The sequence below is a fragment of the Staurois parvus genome, unplaced genomic scaffold (genome assembly GCF_062004578.1).
Source record: "Staurois parvus isolate SC_StPar_1 unplaced genomic scaffold, SC_StPar_1.0 ptg000321l, whole genome shotgun sequence".
Taxonomy (NCBI): Eukaryota; Metazoa; Chordata; class Amphibia; order Anura; family Ranidae; genus Staurois; species Staurois parvus.
The window spans coordinates 153,866-172,500 of NW_028318117.1; the positions used below are offsets into that span (position 1 = coordinate 153,866).

General features: G+C 41.4%; 1 protein-coding gene across 2 annotated transcripts in view; it reads right to left on the reverse strand.

Moving 5' to 3' along the window:
• Positions 1-18,635, reverse strand: part of YWHAE (tyrosine 3-monooxygenase/tryptophan 5-monooxygenase activation protein epsilon) — a 54,333-nt gene that overhangs the window by 3,101 nt on the left and 32,597 nt on the right. The window contains exons 2-6 of one of the 2 annotated variants that reach the window (XM_089683736.1): positions 18,598-18,635; positions 12,594-12,700; positions 7,960-8,166; positions 6,554-6,690; positions 4,420-4,463 (exon numbers count right to left, since the gene is read on the reverse strand). The exon at positions 18,598-18,635 is cut by the window's right edge and continues 162 nt beyond it. In XM_089683736.1, coding sequence (XP_089539862.1) covers positions 4,456-4,463; positions 6,554-6,690; positions 7,960-8,166; positions 12,594-12,700; positions 18,598-18,635 — 497 coding nt within the window. In that variant the 3' untranslated portion in view covers positions 4,420-4,455. The remainder of the gene's footprint in view (positions 1-4,419; positions 4,464-6,553; positions 6,691-7,959; positions 8,167-12,593; positions 12,701-18,597) is intronic. The other variant, XM_089683735.1, reaches the window with a different exon arrangement.

The following is an 18,635-nucleotide window of genomic DNA, read 5'->3' on the forward strand; positions in this document are numbered from 1 at the left end:
CCTTTTAATCCGGCCCGCGGAGCGTGATACTGTCAGGATGATCTGTCCCCCTCAACGTATCTGCGCATGTGCCGGAGATCGCCGATCGGCTGCTAATGCCTGAAACTGGCACATGCGCAGATACGTCGAGGGGGACAGATCCTCATAGGAGACAGATTTTCATGCTACACCGGAACGGCGAGAGGAACGCGCGGAGCAAAGGTAAGTGAATTGACACAGGGGGGGCTTGGGGACTTAATATGGGGGATGAATTACTATGGGGGATGAATTACTATAGGGGGGATGAATTACTATGGGGGATGAATTACTATAGGGGGGATGAATTACTATATGGGGGATGAATTACTATATGGGGGATGAATTACAATAGGGGGGATTAATTATTCGATTCCTGACAGAATATCAGCTTTGTGTTCAGCCAAACAGGCCCAGGTTTCGCACTGAGTAAGTAAACAGAAATATGAACAATTATAAAATACTTTATTATTTCATAATAAAGTAATTATAAAATAATTTCTTTGTGTTTGATTCCTATTCAAGAGAATTACTTTATATATAGTCAATATAGGCACAGAGGTAAATTTTTTTAACATTTTCTAATGGTGGTGTGCCTCGTGATTTTTTTCATGAAAAAAGTGTGCCTTTGCACAAAAAAGGTTGAAAAACACTGCCCTAGACCACCTTAATCCCCTGCCTCACCCATATTATAACTAGGATGACTGGTTATAACATTTTTATTTTAAAACTCTGAAGAGGAAAAAGTGCTGTGCATTGTGCAAAACACAATTGAATAGAACTTGTTCCTGGCCGGCTATCATTTTGCATTCTGATGTATGGAATTCCTGTTACATCTGAAGAGATGCAGCTTCTGAAAACGCCCAGCATCACCAACCACTAGTAACTAAAACGTCTAGAAACAACCCAATCATCTTCTGAAGAATCAGAGGTAAACTACGGTAGAACCTGAACAAATCAGATGAAGAATTAGTTATTAGAAAACAGTTTCATCTTATTGGTGAAAAAAAATGAATAAAAGTAATTTATTGGAAAGCTGGCCATGGATCATATTTATTTCTTCATTCAGAACAAACAAAATCCACAAAAACAAAAAAAGGATGAGTAATACCCCCACAAGACGTAGTCTAACAAAACTGCAGTAGTCTATGATTGACAAAAATATTTCCATCATTCGACTGACTTCTGTTGAACAGGGATGGCCACAAAAGGATCGAAATTTGGCCGGTTCAGCAGAGACTAGCTGAATTTTGATCCATCTACAGCCAGCTTTAATTATGTCCACTGTACGTACAACCGTTTGCTCATTCAGTGATCATCCTGCACTGCCATCTTCAGACAAAATACCTTTCCTTACCATCTTAAGAAAAAGCTGAACCTTCCGCAATTCTGTTTTATTAAACACACCGTAAACAGACAATTCATAGTAAAACCAGCCAAAACATAACTGAATAAATGCCTTTTTAATCATTATTTGCAGCGATCATGTAACTCCTATTCCATTGCTACAGTCTGCAGGGCAAGGCGAGTGGATGGTGCTTCGCTGTAATGGGTCACATGTTGCACAACTGCTTAACCCCTTCACGCCGGATTGTCCCGAAGAGGAGTTCCTGCGCTGGGAGGTGGGCTGGGCTTAGTGTCATGTGGCCACTGTGACGTCACGTCACATGATCGGGAAAGGTCCCGTTCGAAAGAGCGAACCGAGACCTTTTCGTGAGTACCTCACATGTGCTGGAGCGCACGTTCTCAGCGCATATTTTTCTTACATGAACGCAAATGTGCGGCCGCTCGGCATCTAGGCCCAGACGCCAGGAGGCTGCACCTTTGCGTGCGGCCGGCGTGAAGGGGTTAAAGTGGTTGTAACCCTCAGACATGAAATATGAGCAAAGCATATCCCTTGTCTCAATAAGAGCACTCAATGTCATTTCGGTCTGTTGCTTTGTTCCTCTATCAGCATGAATCACTTCTGACAAGTTTCCTGAGAAAAATGGGGAGGGACGTCCAGCAGACTGATAGGGGAGCGCGCCTCACTGAGCTGGGCAGCATGTAATTTCAGCTCTATGACCCTTTATTCTGAACTCTGACAAACTTTATAAATTCAGCACTTTGGATAGATGCAGAGAAGACTGCAGAGAGACCAGTACAACTCATGTAAGAGGGCTTGTTCCATGTCTATCACCTGCCGGTCACCTCACTGGGTATATGCTTTTTATTTTTAAAGCTGTAGTATTTTTTTTTGTTTCAAGTTTAAAGATACTTTAAGTCTAAGCAATCAGTCACACTGTTGCAATTTAAAATTGCGCGATTTGTGTGCAATTTCTGAACTCTTTATTGCTCCTTGTGAAGATTTTTAACAATTTCTTGCAAAACAAAACTGCAGAAAAAGTACAGCAAGAACTACTTTAGATATCGCGCTGCAGCAAATCGCACGTGTTAAGACACTGATATTTACATTCATTAGGTACGATTTCAATCCGCAAATCACAGCAGTGTGACTGGGCACGAAGACAAAGAAACAAGAGCAACGCTCACAGGATAACACACCTCCAATTAAGTGGAGGAATCCAAACATGGGTGCATAGGATCTATAGTGCCCTCCAACCACTGGATGCAATATGGACACAGAAAGCTGGCAACTCCGAAGACCATATGAAGATATTTTTTATTATTTATACATGAGTGACATAAAAAGCAAGCTAATGCATTTCGACAAGCAGCCTTGTTCACTCGAGGAGTATATGTTCAGCACAAGAAGATAATAGCTGTGGAAAGGAGGCACAGGACAGACTTCCACACCATGACTGAAATTACCAGCACAAGGGACATGCCACGTAAAAAGTAACATCCCTTATGCTGACTTTTTTTTTTACATCTAAACTTAGACTTACAGAGGAGCATGGTCAGTGGAGCTGGTAAAATCTCCAAATATCTTCAAGATTAGGATTGCACGTTTATGCCAGCATACATTAAATAGAAAAAATAAAAAATTTCAAGTGCATTCCAAACCCCTAAAATGAAAGAAATTTCCTTGAAAGACTCTGAAAAGGCCAACAGAACCAGCAAAACATCAGATTGGTGGATTAGTTTAGTTGTGGGAAGATGGTCTGGGGTTCTCCTATGTGCATTCACATGACCGTGTTATACCTATGCAAAATGATCTGTTAGGACCATATACAGCGATCTGAATCTTTCAAACCTACATCTCTACACCTCTAGCCCAACAACCCTATTCTGATGAGAACCCTGTGAAAGGATTCCTGCTGTATAAAGCAGTTTAACAAGACCTGATTGCTCATGTCTCAGAAGACTCCTATGCTTTTTTTATTTATATTATTATTACATTACCACAATAAGGGGAAACCAAAAAAAAAAATTCAGGACTGACATGTTCTGGATGCGGTTTGTAGGCACTGAAAACCAGAAGTTTTTTTTTTTCTGCCTCTAGAACACGGAGCTCAGAATATGCCTCTAAATGTCCTGTTTGCTTCAAAAAAGGCTTGGATTCTTTCCTAGATACACAGAATATAACTGGATACTAACATTTATAGGTAAAGTTGATCCAGGGAATATCTGATTGCCTCTCGGGAGATCAGGAAGGAACTTCTTTCCCCTGCAGGAGCAAATTGGATCATGCTTTGCTGGGGTTTTTTTGCCTTCCTCTGGATCAACTGTGGGTATAGGATTATACATTTTTTTTTTTTCTACGGTTGAACTTTTGTATTTTTTCAGCCAGACTAACTATGTAACTATGTACAGGCAAACCTGTAGAAGCAGCTTTTGTTAAGCCCAGTGGGCATGGGCTTTTAAAAGTAAAAAACAAAACAAAAAAAAAAACAAAACTAAAAACTAAAGCTTGGCTATCTCAATATTTCAAAATGTAACAATACCCTTCTGTATATCATGCAACTTTTACATGTTTATTAGTCCATCAAGCGTTAAAAATCTGCAAATGAAACCAAAAGGCAACCGCAGAGGACTGCAAACAAAAAACATCACTAGAGCCTATGGCACAGAAGGCTGTTTTCCCAACAGGTTGGCATTCATAATTTATAGTGTTAGTAAATGTTAATCCAATGTTTTATTAGGCAGGGAAAGGGGTAAACACACTTATCCAAACAAGACTAAACACTAAGCCAGAATTCACAACATATTATTTCAGTTGCCTGAAGGCAAATTGCCCTTTTCTTCAGAGGCATGCGCTGCTGTCTATAGTTGGTTAACAAGTTAAAAGCACAATTAAAGAGATCAGTAGTGGTGATGCCATGCCCGAACATGGGGACATCCATTGTTAAAGCTACAACTGATCAGCTTCAAGTGGAACGATCACACGGAGCAGACAGATGCAATGGTTAAGTGGACACAGAAAAACAAGGCTGTTGTGAGGAAGTCATTACAGCAACTTACAAAGAATATTTAGGAAAGGGACACGTGGATTTTCCTTTAGGAATCTACATAAAAAGGGAAGAACAAGATCATGTGGTGATGTTAAAAGCATAAGAAAACCAAAAGACAGCAGCCCAGTGATGGATGAAGACAGAACTCAACGCTGAATGAATTTCTTCAGTGTTGCCCGTTTTACTACTTTGCATTTGAGGCCATGTGATGTCTGAAATCCTACAGTCACTTTACTACATAAACCTCAGACCGAAGGTTGGATATCCACAAAAAGGTCACCAAGTATATGGATTTAAAAGTTGCTTTTGTTAAAAAAAAAAAAAAAAAAAAAAAAAAAAAATTTAAACACAGCTTTTCTGCCAACATTCTAGACCCCCTGGTGCCAAACCTTTGGCCCTTTGGTATATGATGTGCAGTCCTCGGACCTCAGCAGTTTGTAGTATGAGCACTTAGAGTAATCACATTGGTCTCTACTGACCTCATTTAACATCCTCCCAGTTTTGTACTGTCTTCTGCAGCATATCCCCACCACAAATGCAGCTGTCCACACTCTGACCCTCATTTCCTTTATTAGGTCTGCAGTTTGACAGTCCTCTGAAGCATTACCTATATTGAACATTATGTGCGGCCCTCTGGTGAGGTCATGGGCCGCATTTGAGGACAACCACTGTTCTAGACAGCCCTTTTCAACCGGGGTGTCTTGAGGTTTCTTCAGAGGTGCCTTGGCAAAAAGCCTAAAAATTATATACACGCAGATCAAGCCTGCCTTTTAGTTACACAAAGCCACAAGTTTTCATTGTGCCCCATTATGACCAGCATCCCAACAGCCAATGAAATCAGTATATGGGGATGTTGTCTGCACAGTATTCTTGTTTGATCCTCCCCTGCCCCTCTCCATCAGTGTTGGGGTCACATTAGCTCAGTGATGGGGAAAGACTGAGGGAGAAGAGAAACACTGGAATACTAGTCAGTACCATTGTGCAAAAGTGTATTTGATTAGTAAGAATAAATCAATTCTAATGTCCTGTGTGTGTGAAAATTGACGCATTATGTAAAACGATTTGAAGTTTTTACATTTTAGAATGGGGTGTCTCAAAACTGTCAATAAATTTAGAGGGTGCTGTGACTAAAAAAAACAAAGTTTGAGAATCACTGGTATAGACAGTTACCTTTTTACACAAGTTTAAAAAGGCATGGTGTAGCAGTCTCGGTTTGTCTTACAGTGTAGCCATAGATGCAGAAACACTTAAATCCTATGCTAGCTCTGGAGCTCACAAGAATTGGCCTTACAATTGCCAATTAACTCTAGCATTGAACTTTTGCATGGCTACGGTCAGAGCCAGGGGTTAACCCCCACCCCAAAAAACAAACAAACAAAAAAAAAAAAGCAAAAACACAGACAACACACCACTACAGTCTCTAGAAAGAACAAACCCTGAGAAACTCGGTAGACTGTCCTATCATCTGCTGACGTTTGCTCAAGAGTCAATACAAACGACTAAAACCAGGACAGTCAAGCAACTAGCATTCTAGGGAGATGGTAAGCAATGACATCCCTCAGATTTCTTTCCATGCCAGTTTCTTCCTTTAAAGAGCCCAGCTTTGTTGGGATGGAAAAACTTCCACTAGAAGCTATTGTCATCGTGGACTTTAAAGAAATACAAGAAGCTGCAAATGAGTGAACTCAAAGCTGGGAAAATTTGGGTGGATTTGGCATTCAAGAAAGAGAATGTTATAAAAAAGTGGCGTTTAGAAACCACTGTCATGTGACAAAGATCACAGCTGGAAAGCAGATGAATGAGATTAATGGACAGTATGTGAATGGAAGCATAAAGAAATCACTTTATAAAAGGTGTACATCTACAAGGAGGGTGCTAGCTTTTCAAAGTGTTGGCCTGTAGTTATGGGGTTAAAAACACTACTGTTCCTACAAAAAGAAATCCCTTGAAGTCTTTTGGATTGGTGTTAACGTTCAATACTATTTGCAGTAAATCCCTGTCTGGCTTGTAGTGTCGCGGCATAGCAATCAAGAAAAGCCAGCACCTGCTTGATGGGAGATAAAATGTAAAAGATTTTTAGCCTTCCCGAACCTCTTCTCCATAAGATGCAGAACGAAAACATTTTGATGTACAAAGACACTTACCATCTCCTTGCATATCTGAAGTCCATAGTGTCAGATTATCACGTAACAATTGCATGATGAGCGTAGAGTCCTTGTAACTTTCTTCGCTCAGTGTGTCCAGTTCTGCAATTGCATCATCGAATGCTGCTTTTGCCAACCTTTATTAAACAGGCCATTGTTAGTGAAGCTCACAAGTCTTGACTGCTTTGCATTATTGCAATTTCACAAACAACAAACTACTTTTCATCAAGATACAAAGTCACTGCTCCATTTTCTGTATCTATCTTAGGAGGAACTAATACACATGCAATTCAGTGCATCTCATGAATCTTGGTGGCCTATGAAGTTTGGGTAATCGCTAAACTTAGGGCGAAACACGTCACCTTTTTAATGTTTCTGTCATACCTGTGATGTCATTTTAATGTTTCAATAAAAAGATACCGAGACGTGCAGCAATATTCCTTATCTGTGCAGGTTACCGATTACTTACTTCTGACAAGGTGGCCCTTAGCAGTAGCAGCAGGGTCCAATTCACTGTACACATATAATCATGAGCACTAGGGTCCAATTCACTGTACACATATAATCATGAGCACTAGGGTCCAATTCACTGTACACATATAATCATGAGCACTAGGGTCCAATTCACTGTACACATATAATCATGAGCACTAGGGTCCAATTCACTGTACACATATAATCATGAGCACTAGGGTCCAATTCACTGTACACATATAAGCATGAGATTTTACGGGTGTACAGGGTAAAAATTTGGCCACAATACAATCGATTTTTCAAGCTTTTGTTTATGCAGGTAAAAGTTACTGCCCAAAACTAACTTTTGTACATGGGCTCATAACACTGCTGTGCTTAGACCAATATAAATTACGAATCAGAACACAGCAAATTGTACACTGGTGTGAATGAGCCCCATCTGCTTTATGCAACTGACAAGTAATATTTAATAACTTATCATTTACCTCTCACTTTTGTGTTCAAAGTTGCCTTAATCTTTAAACCCTGACTTGTTAAAATGAAGTGTCACCTAACATTTAATTTGTGCTTAGGTATATAGAGCTACCAAGGCAACCAAAGTCTGATTATAGAATTAATGCGCCTATGTCTACATGAGTTCGACGCTTTAAATGACCTAGCACTTTAAAATACGATGCCTAGACAAAAAAAAAAAAAATAATAATAATATAGACTTGTTTCTAGATGGGATTGTCACATTACCACTGTTCATGCATTTATATTATTGAATTATTTATTTTTTTGTACTAGTATATGGGCTTTTCACCTCTGCTTTGTATTGTTCATTAACGCACACCAACACATATGCAGCGCACAAATCAGTAAGAAGTACTAGTAGGCAGGAAGCAAAAACTATAAAAATACAAAGTTCCCTTTGTCAGTGTCATTCTTACCTGCATGCACGGTCAGGGGAATTAAGAATTTCATAGTAAAACACGGAGAAATTGAGTGCGAGGCCTAAACGAATGGGATGTGTTGGAGGAAGTTCTGTCATTGCAATATCACTTGCAGCCTTATAAGCTACCAAGCTATTCTCTGCAGCCTCCTTCCGGTCATTGCCAATGGCAAACTCCGCCAGATATCGGTGGTAGTCCCCTTTCCTAAAGAATATAAAATACGTTATGCCTTAATTTAAAAAAGAAAAAAAAAAAAAAAGTATTTAAATAATAATTACATCTAAAAATATCCTCTAATGTGAGATATACTATGAGTACATAAACTGTCACCAGGCAGCATTGGACTTTTAACCACTTCAATAGCGAGCACTTTTACCTCCTTCCTGCCCAATCTTCAGCTTTCAGGGTTGTCGCAATTTGAATTGCGCAGTCATGCAACATTAACACCCATAAAAAAAAAGTTACTATTTTTTTCACACAAATAAAGCTCTCTTTTGGTGGTATTTAATCACCAAAATGGGTTATTTTGTTTCAGTTATAAAATTTAGCAAATCGCCTTTCTTCATAAATTTAGGTCAAAATTTATTCTGCTACATTTCTATTTAGAAAGTACCCCAAATGAGTGTATATTATTTAGTGTGTAGAAAAGTTATACAGTCCACAAACTATGGCGCATATATATATATATATATATATATATATATATATCTATCTATATATATATATATCTATATATATATATCTATATATCTATATATATATATCTATATATATCTATATCTCTGACAATCAATCCTGATGTACTGACAGCCAATCTCATTTCTTGAGGCCCGAAAACTCCAGGATAGTACAAATACCCCCAAAATGACCCATTTTTGGAAAATAGGTATTTAATAAGAGGCATGGTGAGTTTTCGGAAGTTGTAAGTTGTTACAATTTTTTGAAAAGAAAAAAAAAAAAAGCCTCTTTTTTGACATATTGTCAAAAGTTCAGTACAGCACTGTGGTGGTGACCAGGGACACTGGCAACAGTATGTGTTAAAAAAATAAATAAGCTGTTACTTTTTACTATTTGTTTTTCAATACACTGACTAGAGCAATACAATAGTAATAATCTCCATTATAATGTAAAGTGCTGAGCAAACTGTTGGCGCTATATAAATCCTGTATAATAACATTGTAATACTCTGAGCAAGTGATCAGAATTTTTGCTTAACACTATTGCTAATACCAATGTACTTTACTGATCTTAGCAACCAATTTTACTGAATGAAACCAATTCAGTCTTTAGTTGTGATTAGCTGTGGTTGGTCAAAGCTCATCACATGATACAGATGGGTTGTGATTGGCCCTGTCTGTACCATGTGACTGCTTTGACCAATCACAACACAATTGCATACAATGGATGGCATGAAAGGAAACCATCCATTGTATAAAATTGTTATGCGATTTGTGGTGATTGGTCTCAGCGATCACATGACACTGGCAACGGGCTGGTGTAGTGATCTGTATTCCATGGACAGAGCCTGTGATGGATTGTGCCACTGCGCAGCTCCATGAGCGGTACTGTTCTAACAGGACGTCATACAATGTCCACTCCGAAGGAGCATCCCGCCCGGCCTTCAATCTGCTATAGGCTGGGTAGGAAGGTGTTAAAGAAAAAAAAAATGATTATTGAGTATATCCTGTTTTTCTTATAGTGACAAACTGAGATTAATGCTTTTCTAGCAAGCAGAAAGCACCCATATCAATCTTTTTTTTAAAGCTACCATTGTGAAACAAAAGGAGCCCCTGCAGACAGACTACTTCCAGGTGTTCTGGTTAACAAAATCAGGGGATAACTTGGGGATAGAGTGTCAGAAGTGCCCATTTATGCCATTTATATAGCCCCCCACTATCAGAACAACTCGGCTACACAAAATGTATTTCACTGTGCAGTAAAATGCAAGAAAAAAAAAAACACAAACAAAAAAAAACACTAATTGGAGATAATGCCATCACACCCCAAGTGCTTTTCACGCTCCACAAAAAAAACCCCCAAAACACCAACGTGCAGCGCTTCCTAAACCATGTAAAATATGTATTAATTCCTAATATGGTATGTGCAATGTATCAAATACAATAAAGGTCAACAGGTTTCAAATGTCCAATTCTAAACATAAATCACCCAGTGCACTTTAAATGGTGATAAAGGCAACAAAGCATAAATTCAAATAAAATAAAAATCAATCAAAAACAACACTTCAAATAATAAAGTTGGTAATCAAACTGGGTCCATAGTGCAAACATCTTTGTTCACTGCCTGATTTCTCCACCATGTGTAAATGTCCAGGCTGAATTGCTTACCCTCAAGGATGGGCCCCAAGCTACAGAAGGTCAGACACAGCTTTGAAGATAGCAAGCATCAATTCTCCATATGCAAGCCAATATAATGGAGGGTTTTTCTCAGCTTTTTCTCCTTAAACCACTTTACCTAACAGAGTATTGTCTACATGGGATTAGCAGCTTCTTTGCATGACATGTCATCTACCATTGCTCAAGCCTGCCAGGTTGCACATACATTTTAAATTCAAATATTAGTAAGCACATTTAGGTCTCTTACCAGCCATGAAATGTAAAACCTAATGACAGGTTTAAATATTTAAGAACCATTGTATGTTAGGATGTTAGAACATTTCCACATTCTCATTTATACAAAGTCAACCCTGATACTGCCATGTTCTCTGTACTTGGGCTGAGTTCTACAATTGGATTGCGCAATCTCCTATAGATTTACCAAAGCTATGAAAGAAGGACAAACCTAACAATCCATTCCATTTGTGACCAATCAGGTAAACCCTAGTATTACATAGTTGATGGCAGGACTAAAGGAGTTTGTACAATCAGACTGTATACTGTATGTAGACTGAAAACTGCTGACAATTAAGAGGTGCCTAGATATACAAACCTTTACTTTGATTTTTTAGGGCATGCAATTCTTTAAAGTGGACCCAACTCCTCAAGAGATGATAAACTGCCTTACATGGAAGATTTACAAATGATAATGGAGTCTAGGCAGTACCATGAAAATTCAACCTTTTGTCCTAAATAGCTGTACATTTCCAGTGCAGGCTCTACGGTACTGCTGCCTCTGACTGCTAGCTTTGGGAGATCTGATGATGTCACTAATGTGTTGCTTACCATTCTTGCTGGAGGCTTTAAAACGATTAAGCAAAAACGGTCACTACCAAAATGGCCATTTCCATCAAGGAATTTTGAAGTGGTAGTAAAAGGATCAGGTTTTATTCATTTATTTTTTAACATGTTACTTACCTATGTGCAATGGTTCTGCACAGAGCAGCCTTGATCCTCCTCTTGGATTCCCCACCAGCACTACTGTCTAGGCTCCCCTTCATATTGCTATGGAAGTACCCATGCGTGCTCACTCCTGAACCGGCTGTGTGTGTCCATTGACACACAGAGCATAGCTCAACCCTGATCCCCCACTCCCTCCTCTCTGATTGTGATTGACAGCAGCAGGAGCCGACGGCTCTCGCCGCTGTCTCTGAGCCGACGGCTCTCGCCGCTGTCTCTGAGCCGATAAGGAAGGAAAGAGCAGAGAGCCTTTAAAATCAGTAACATAGAAAGATCAGCTGCAGGGAGACCACTGGTGACTAGTCCTACTTCCGCTTACCTTGCAGGGGACTGCAAGTGCAAATATATGCATTCATACTGCTGCCTCCATTTATTGTAAAATCATGTTTGATGATACCGCCATACTTTGTAACTACATGTCTTTAACATTGTATAAATAAAATATGTTTTTTTTAATTTATTCTTTAGAATATTTTTTTGCATACTAGCACATTATGTAAAAAAAAAAACTTACCTTAAATGAACCCTCCGGCACCTGAGCTGTCAAGGCTTCCATCTTCATCTGTCTCCCTTCTAAGTCCCAGGCCACGGCACACAGTTCTAAAGGAACGGCATGGATATGCTGTTCCTTCAGAGTGCATGCACCAGCTTAAAAAATTCACATTTAGGGGATATTCATTTTACCTACAGGTAATCTTTATTATAAGCTTATCTATAGGTAAAATTTGAAAAAAAAAAAGTTACTACAACTTTAAGATGAAAGCATTCTGAGCAATTATAAAAACATCTCTGGCATGTGCCTCCTATCTCCCCTCTATTCCAGTACTGCAACCTTCAACAGTATCTCCAGTATGACACATCAGGAATGGTCAGATGCCCCCTGCTGAAGACAGGGATTCCATTCTCTGATCCCCTATGCCACTACAGGGCTCAGAAGTAAATATGTGGTCAAAGTTGTTGCAAGTATCCTAAATTTTATTCGTTGGGTGAGCAGGAGCCAGTGGAGGGACATGCACCTCAATGTGTTCAAAAACCAGACTTGACCCTTTTGAAAAGTAATACTCTACAAACACACAAATGACAATGCATTGCACTAACTCATGTGTTGCAGGAACTTGTGCATGACCACAAATCAAAAGTGTGATTCAGACCTTAGAAAATATTTAATTGCATCAGTTTATTGGAAAAGAAGGTGTGCTCCAACAGCAGAAAGTATTTCCAGGCGGATACAATTTACATAATCACAAAGTTGAAAAGAAAAAAAAAAATGGAACTTACATTTTATAGTAAAAAACCTTAGACTCTCCACTGTTTGCAGCTGGAATGAGATGTTTGTCCAGAACATCCAGAATGTCATTACAGATCGATTTCAGTTCTGTCTCAACCTAAAAAGCAGGAAGAGGACACCTATCATCTTTTTTGTATAGTGAACCAAAAAGCAATTATGGCTTCCATGCAATGGAAAGAACAGGTGATTAAGACTGGGGCCTACACAACAAACAGTTCTCCAGTTTACTACAAAATGCTGAGTTTTGTGTGCACAGCATCGTGAGCATAGACACATCTGTGATTCATTTCCTCACAAGACTTTTCCCTCTTCTGAACCCCATTCTTTCCATGCTTAGTCATTCAGTACATTGTACATAAACCCCTGCCACTTTCTGCAGAAACAGTAGCTTACAGGAGCATTAATGGAAAGCTGCACTGAGAATCATCAAGGTTTGCCATTGCTGACCTTACTCTGGAAATCCCCAGTTGCCTGGCAGTTTCTGGCCTAAATGTGTATAATCAATTACCTGAATTAAGTAAGTTAAATTAAAGGGTAAGCCAGAACTCCTAATTTAGAGGCCGGCTACTTACCTTTGGTGCAGTTACAATTTGACCCCCCCCCCCCCAAACTATCTCTGGCTAGATCTCACAACCATTTGTTAAAAATTGGGTTTTTTCTACATACTTACCTGTAAAATCCATTTCTTTGAGTACATCACGGGACACAGAGCAGGCCATAATAAGGACTATGTGGGACATCCCAAAGCAATAACCTTGAGGGGTGGGTGACATCATAATAACCGCCGCCAACATACCAAAAGGGAGCTATTCAGCTATACATAAAACAATGCAGCCAAAAGCAGAATCCTCCATGACTGGCATCCACCTGGTAAAACCTTGTGAATGTATGAAGAGAAGACCATGTAGCAGCCTTGCACACCTGAGCAACTGATGCCTGCTGGCGTATAGCCCAAGATGCCCCCAAACTCCGGGTAGAGTATGCTTTCACCTGCAAGTGTGGAACCTTGCTACTCAAGCCATAGGCCTGACTAACCCACTTAAATAGTTGGTCTGTGTGCCGCCTGTCCTCTGCTGGGACCTTGCGGCAAAATAAACAAGGTATCACTCTTTCTAATCTATGCGGTCATTCTCAAAAAGTCTCTCATTGACTGAACTACATCCACGGCATGCAAAGATCTTTTTGCCGATAGAGGCCTAAGAAAGAATGAAGGCAAAAAACCACCTTTGGCAAAAAGGACAGATGAGGCCATAACACCACCTTGTCCTGATGCAAAACCAAAAAATGGTCCCCTACAAGAAAGCTGCCAACTCCGATGCCCTTCTTGCAGAGGGGATTGCCACCAAAAACAGAACCTACTGAGTTAGCAGAATATAATCTCCCTGATAGGTTCAGACGGTGGTTTCTGTAAAACTGCCAAGACCAAGTTCAACTACCAAGAATAGAGGGGCTGTCTGACAGGAAGAACAGTACGCATTACTCCCTGTAAAGAAAAAAAAAAAAAATATATATAATACGAAAGAGTGAGAAGCAATAGGTCAACATTGTGTTGATAAGTGAATTTGACACTTCGCTATCCTTGAAGATTTGGGTCTCAACAGCCATGCCGTTAAATTCAGCGGCCGTAAAGCTGGGTGCAATATAGGTTCCCGAGACATCAGGTCTGACTGATCTGGCAGAGGCCAAGTATCACCCACTGCTAACCTGATAATGTCCGTGTACAAACACCTACTGGGCCAGGCTAGTGCCACTAAAATCACCAGAATCACCTTGTCTCAAATACTGTGTAATAGCCGCGAGAGCAGCTGAATCAGGGGAAAGGCATAGATTAGGGAAAACTGATCCCATAGTATCACCAAGGCATATACCCCTATTGGGGTCCGGGTACACAAACCTGTCCAGCCAATAGATCAACGTCCGGGTACCCCCAATGCTAGTAATTGCCTAGAACATCTCGATATGAAGAGCCCATTTCCCCGAAAACAACCGCCGATAACTGAGGTAGTCCGCCTACCAATTCTCTATCCATGGAATGAATTCTGCTGACAGAAATGGAATATGCCCTTCTGCCCAAGCCAGAATGAGATTAACCTCCTCCTGAGCCCTCCAGCTCTTGGCACCACCTTGGTGGTTTATGTATTCCACTGCCCAAGTATTGTCGGACTTGGACCCTGACTGGCCAACCGTGAAGCCTGGTCATCCAAGATCTTAGGGCAAGCCACACCACCCAAAGCTTCAGAATATTGATGGGAAGGATCTTTTCCTGCAGCGACCACGTCCCCTAGACTGTGGTCCCTTCTAGAACAGCCCCTCAATCCAAGAGGCTGGCATCAGTTGTTACCAGCTTCCAAATCACAGGTGGGAAAGATCTTCCCTTTTCCAAAATCCGTGCTTCCAACCACCAATTCAAGCTTTGCAGCACCCAGGGGGAACAATGACATGCAGTAATTCACTGCTGGAATCTTTTTGTTCTATGCCAACAGAATATTTCTCTTCAAAAGGTCTTGAGTGGAACGAAGCATAGGGTACCATCTTCCCCAGTAACCTCATGCAGAGACGAACAGAAGGCTACTTCCTGCTCCTCAAACTCTGAACCGGATCTCTCAGGGCACAGCTCTTTCCTGGAGGCAGAAACACATTTACCTGGACAGTGTCTAGGACTACCCCAAATACTCCAGACCCTGTACTGGCTCCAGGGCAGACTTCTCAAAGTTGTGCACCCAGCCTAAGCATTCCAGAATATGAATCTCAAGGACCACAATTTCTCAGGATTGAACCCAACTGACCCCTGAGCAGTAAATTGTCCAGATATCACAAAATCGATAATCCCCGATTTCTGAGCAGCCCCAGAACTGGAGCCTGAATATTTGTAAACACTCAAGGAGCAGTGACTAGCCCAAAAGGTAGTGCCACAAACTAAAAATGTCGAGTTTCTATCGCAAACCACAGAAACTTTTGATGAGCTGGAAATACTGGCACATGAAGGTATGCGTCATTGATGTCTGGACACTAGAAAGTTTCCCTCTTGTAAAGATGCGACTAGTGACTAGACTGACTCCATCCGAAATGAAGGCATCTTTAGGAACCGGTTCAGCCTCTAAGTCTAGAATAGGCCTTGAACCCTCATTCGGATTTGGTGAATAGATTTGAATAAAATCCCTGGAACTTTTTATCCACTGGAACCTCCACAATCACGCCCTGGGACAACAGCCGGTTAAGTGCCTAAAACAAAAAATTCCTTCTCAATGGATTTGTAGGTACACTGGACCTTAAGAAACGAGGAGTAGTAATCCCCAAAAACTCCAGTTTGTACCCCTGAGCAACTGTAGCAGTGACCCACTTGTCCTGGATCAGCTCTTTCCAGATTTCCACAAAAAACAAAAGTCTTCCCCCCACCTGCATAAGTGGGGGCACCCTTCATGAGGCAGATTTAGAATCTGACCTGGCGAGCTTCTGCACCCAGGGTTTCTTCTGGCCCTGAAATTTTCCCCTAGATGCAGAGCCCTGTGTATGGTAAAAATGGTTGCCAAACGGAAGAAGCACAAACCACTGAAGTGCCTGGACCCTTAAAGGTTGAACGTTTGGACTTTCTCTTAAAGGGTAAAAGCATACTTTTTGTCCCTGAAATCTTCTGGATATACTTGTCTAGGTCCTCCCCAAACAAACGTTTTCATGAAAGGGAACACCAGCCAATCTTTTGCATGGTAGCTTCCATCACCCAACTCTTTAACCGCAAGATTATGCGCATGTGTACCGACAGAAGGGACATGCGAGAGATCTGCTGAATCAAGTCTTTAATGTCATCAACTGCAAAACACAAGGCCTGTGATAAATCTGCCAAATCCACAACCCTATCCTCAAAGTAAGATGGTCTTTTAACCACCTGCTCAACACATTCAGACTCTGATAGATACCGATAGCAGAAACCGCTGGTTGCGTGGAAGCCCCTGCCAGGAAGAAAGAAGCCTTGAGGAGTGATTATAATTTCTTATCTGCCGGATCCTTAAACACCTGGGCATTATCCATAGGACACGTTAAATGCTTATACAGGGAAGACAAAGTTGCGTCTACCCCTGGCATAGCCCAGTTTCTAACAAACTTCTCCATAGGAGACAGAAGAGAGTCAGCATACATAACTTATTCCAAAAAGAGGAGGCACCAGAAATGCCTGAATACTTTGAGGGCGGCTTCAATGAGCCCAAAGAAGAACAGGAGACCTCAGATGCCTCTACTGGGGGTAACTTGAAACCTGACCACACCATATCAGTGAGGGTCTTAACCAATAACCTCTGTGATTAAGAAGCAGAAACTCCCCTGCTTCTCATCAGGCTGTGACTCCTCTGACAGAGAATGAATAGCCAACCCCTCTTCAAGATCCTCTACTGCATCTTCATCCTCAGGTTCCAACCAATCTTGTTCAAGGACTGGTGGGTCCAAAGATGGGGATCTTTAACACTTTTTACCCTCGAGCCACCGATGCAACCATCCCAGCAATCTTGTCTTCTAACCCTGCTAAGGCTGATACAAGATCCTTAGTTAAGTATGTCGAAGGGGACGCACTGGCAGTAGGCACAATGCAGGATAAACTTCGCCTAGGCTAGTAAATAACACTCCAATGCAGTCCACTGAAGAGAGGAAGAGGTGGCTGCAGCATCCTATGAGAGGAAGAGGTGGCTGCAGCATCCTATGAGAGGAAGAGGTGGCTGCAGCATCCTATGAGAGGAAGAGGTGGCTGCAGCATCCTATGAGAGGAAGAGGTGGCTGCAGCATCCTATGAGAGGAAGAGGTGGCTGCAGCATCCTATGAGAGGAAGAGGTGGCTGCAGCATCCTATGAGAGGAAGAGGTGGCTGCAGCATCCTATGAGAGGAAGAGGTGGCTGCAGCATCCTATGAGAGGAAGAGGTGGCTGCAGCATCCTATGAGAGGAAGAGGTGGCTGCAGCATCCTATGAGAGGAAGAGGTGGCTGCAGCATCCTATGAGAGGAAGAGGTGGCTGCAGCATCCTATGAGAGGAAGAGGTGGCTGCAGCATCCTATGAGAGGAAGAGGTGGCTGCAGCATCCTATGAGAGGAAGAGGTGGCTGCAGCATCCTATGAGAGGAAGAGGTGGCTGCAGCATCCTATGAGAGGAAGAGGTGGAAGGAGAAGGAGGAGGATACTCCCCCTGGAAGTCTTCTCAGTCAACCACAGCAGACTCCTTCGCATATACAGATCTATACATATAGAGAAACTCATACCATTCTGCCGCAGGCCCCTGAACTCAACCAGGGACCAAATTACACCCGTCACAGCAGACCTTGTCCTAAAGACCTTCACGGACTATGTCCCCCTTTTTAAAATGGGGGCCACTACCTTGGACCTTGGAATCACCTTGATCAGATCAAACTGCACAGGGTTTCGAAAACGCAAGGCCCAGCGTGGTAAAGCCACATTACAGGCAAAACCACGAGGATTCTTCTTATCCAGCGAGTCTCGGGTATCATCCATTTTGGCTAACAACTTTTTAAATGCATCAGATTGGGGCCCTTGACTCTCTGGAGTCATTCCAGACCTCCTAGTATGCTTCACAGGGCATATGCAGCACACGTTCAGTGAACATGCACTTTACAGACACTGGCGAAAAAACTGAGTACTTCCTGTGTAGGAGGGGTTATATGGAGAACTTCCCGTTTGATTGCTCGGCCAATTTTCATTCGCCTATAGGTGGCATATAACCCACAGTCATTATTATGGCCTGCTCTGTGTCCTGTGATGTACGAGAAAGACAATTTTCAAGGAAGGGCTAAGGCATGCATTCTTCTAACCCCAGAGGGGTCAGGTGGGGGTGGCTTCATTACTAGTGTACAGAAGCAATTGAGTGGCTTTATAGCCACCCAATTCACTTCTATGTGAAATGTGACAGTAAAAATGTGAACAGTTGTGTACATTCTGGGGCTTCCAGAAACGTAACTATTTTACCCCAGAAAAATATCACACACAAATAATGAAGCCTCACCATTGTCCGATATTCCTTGATCATTTTGAGTTTATCTT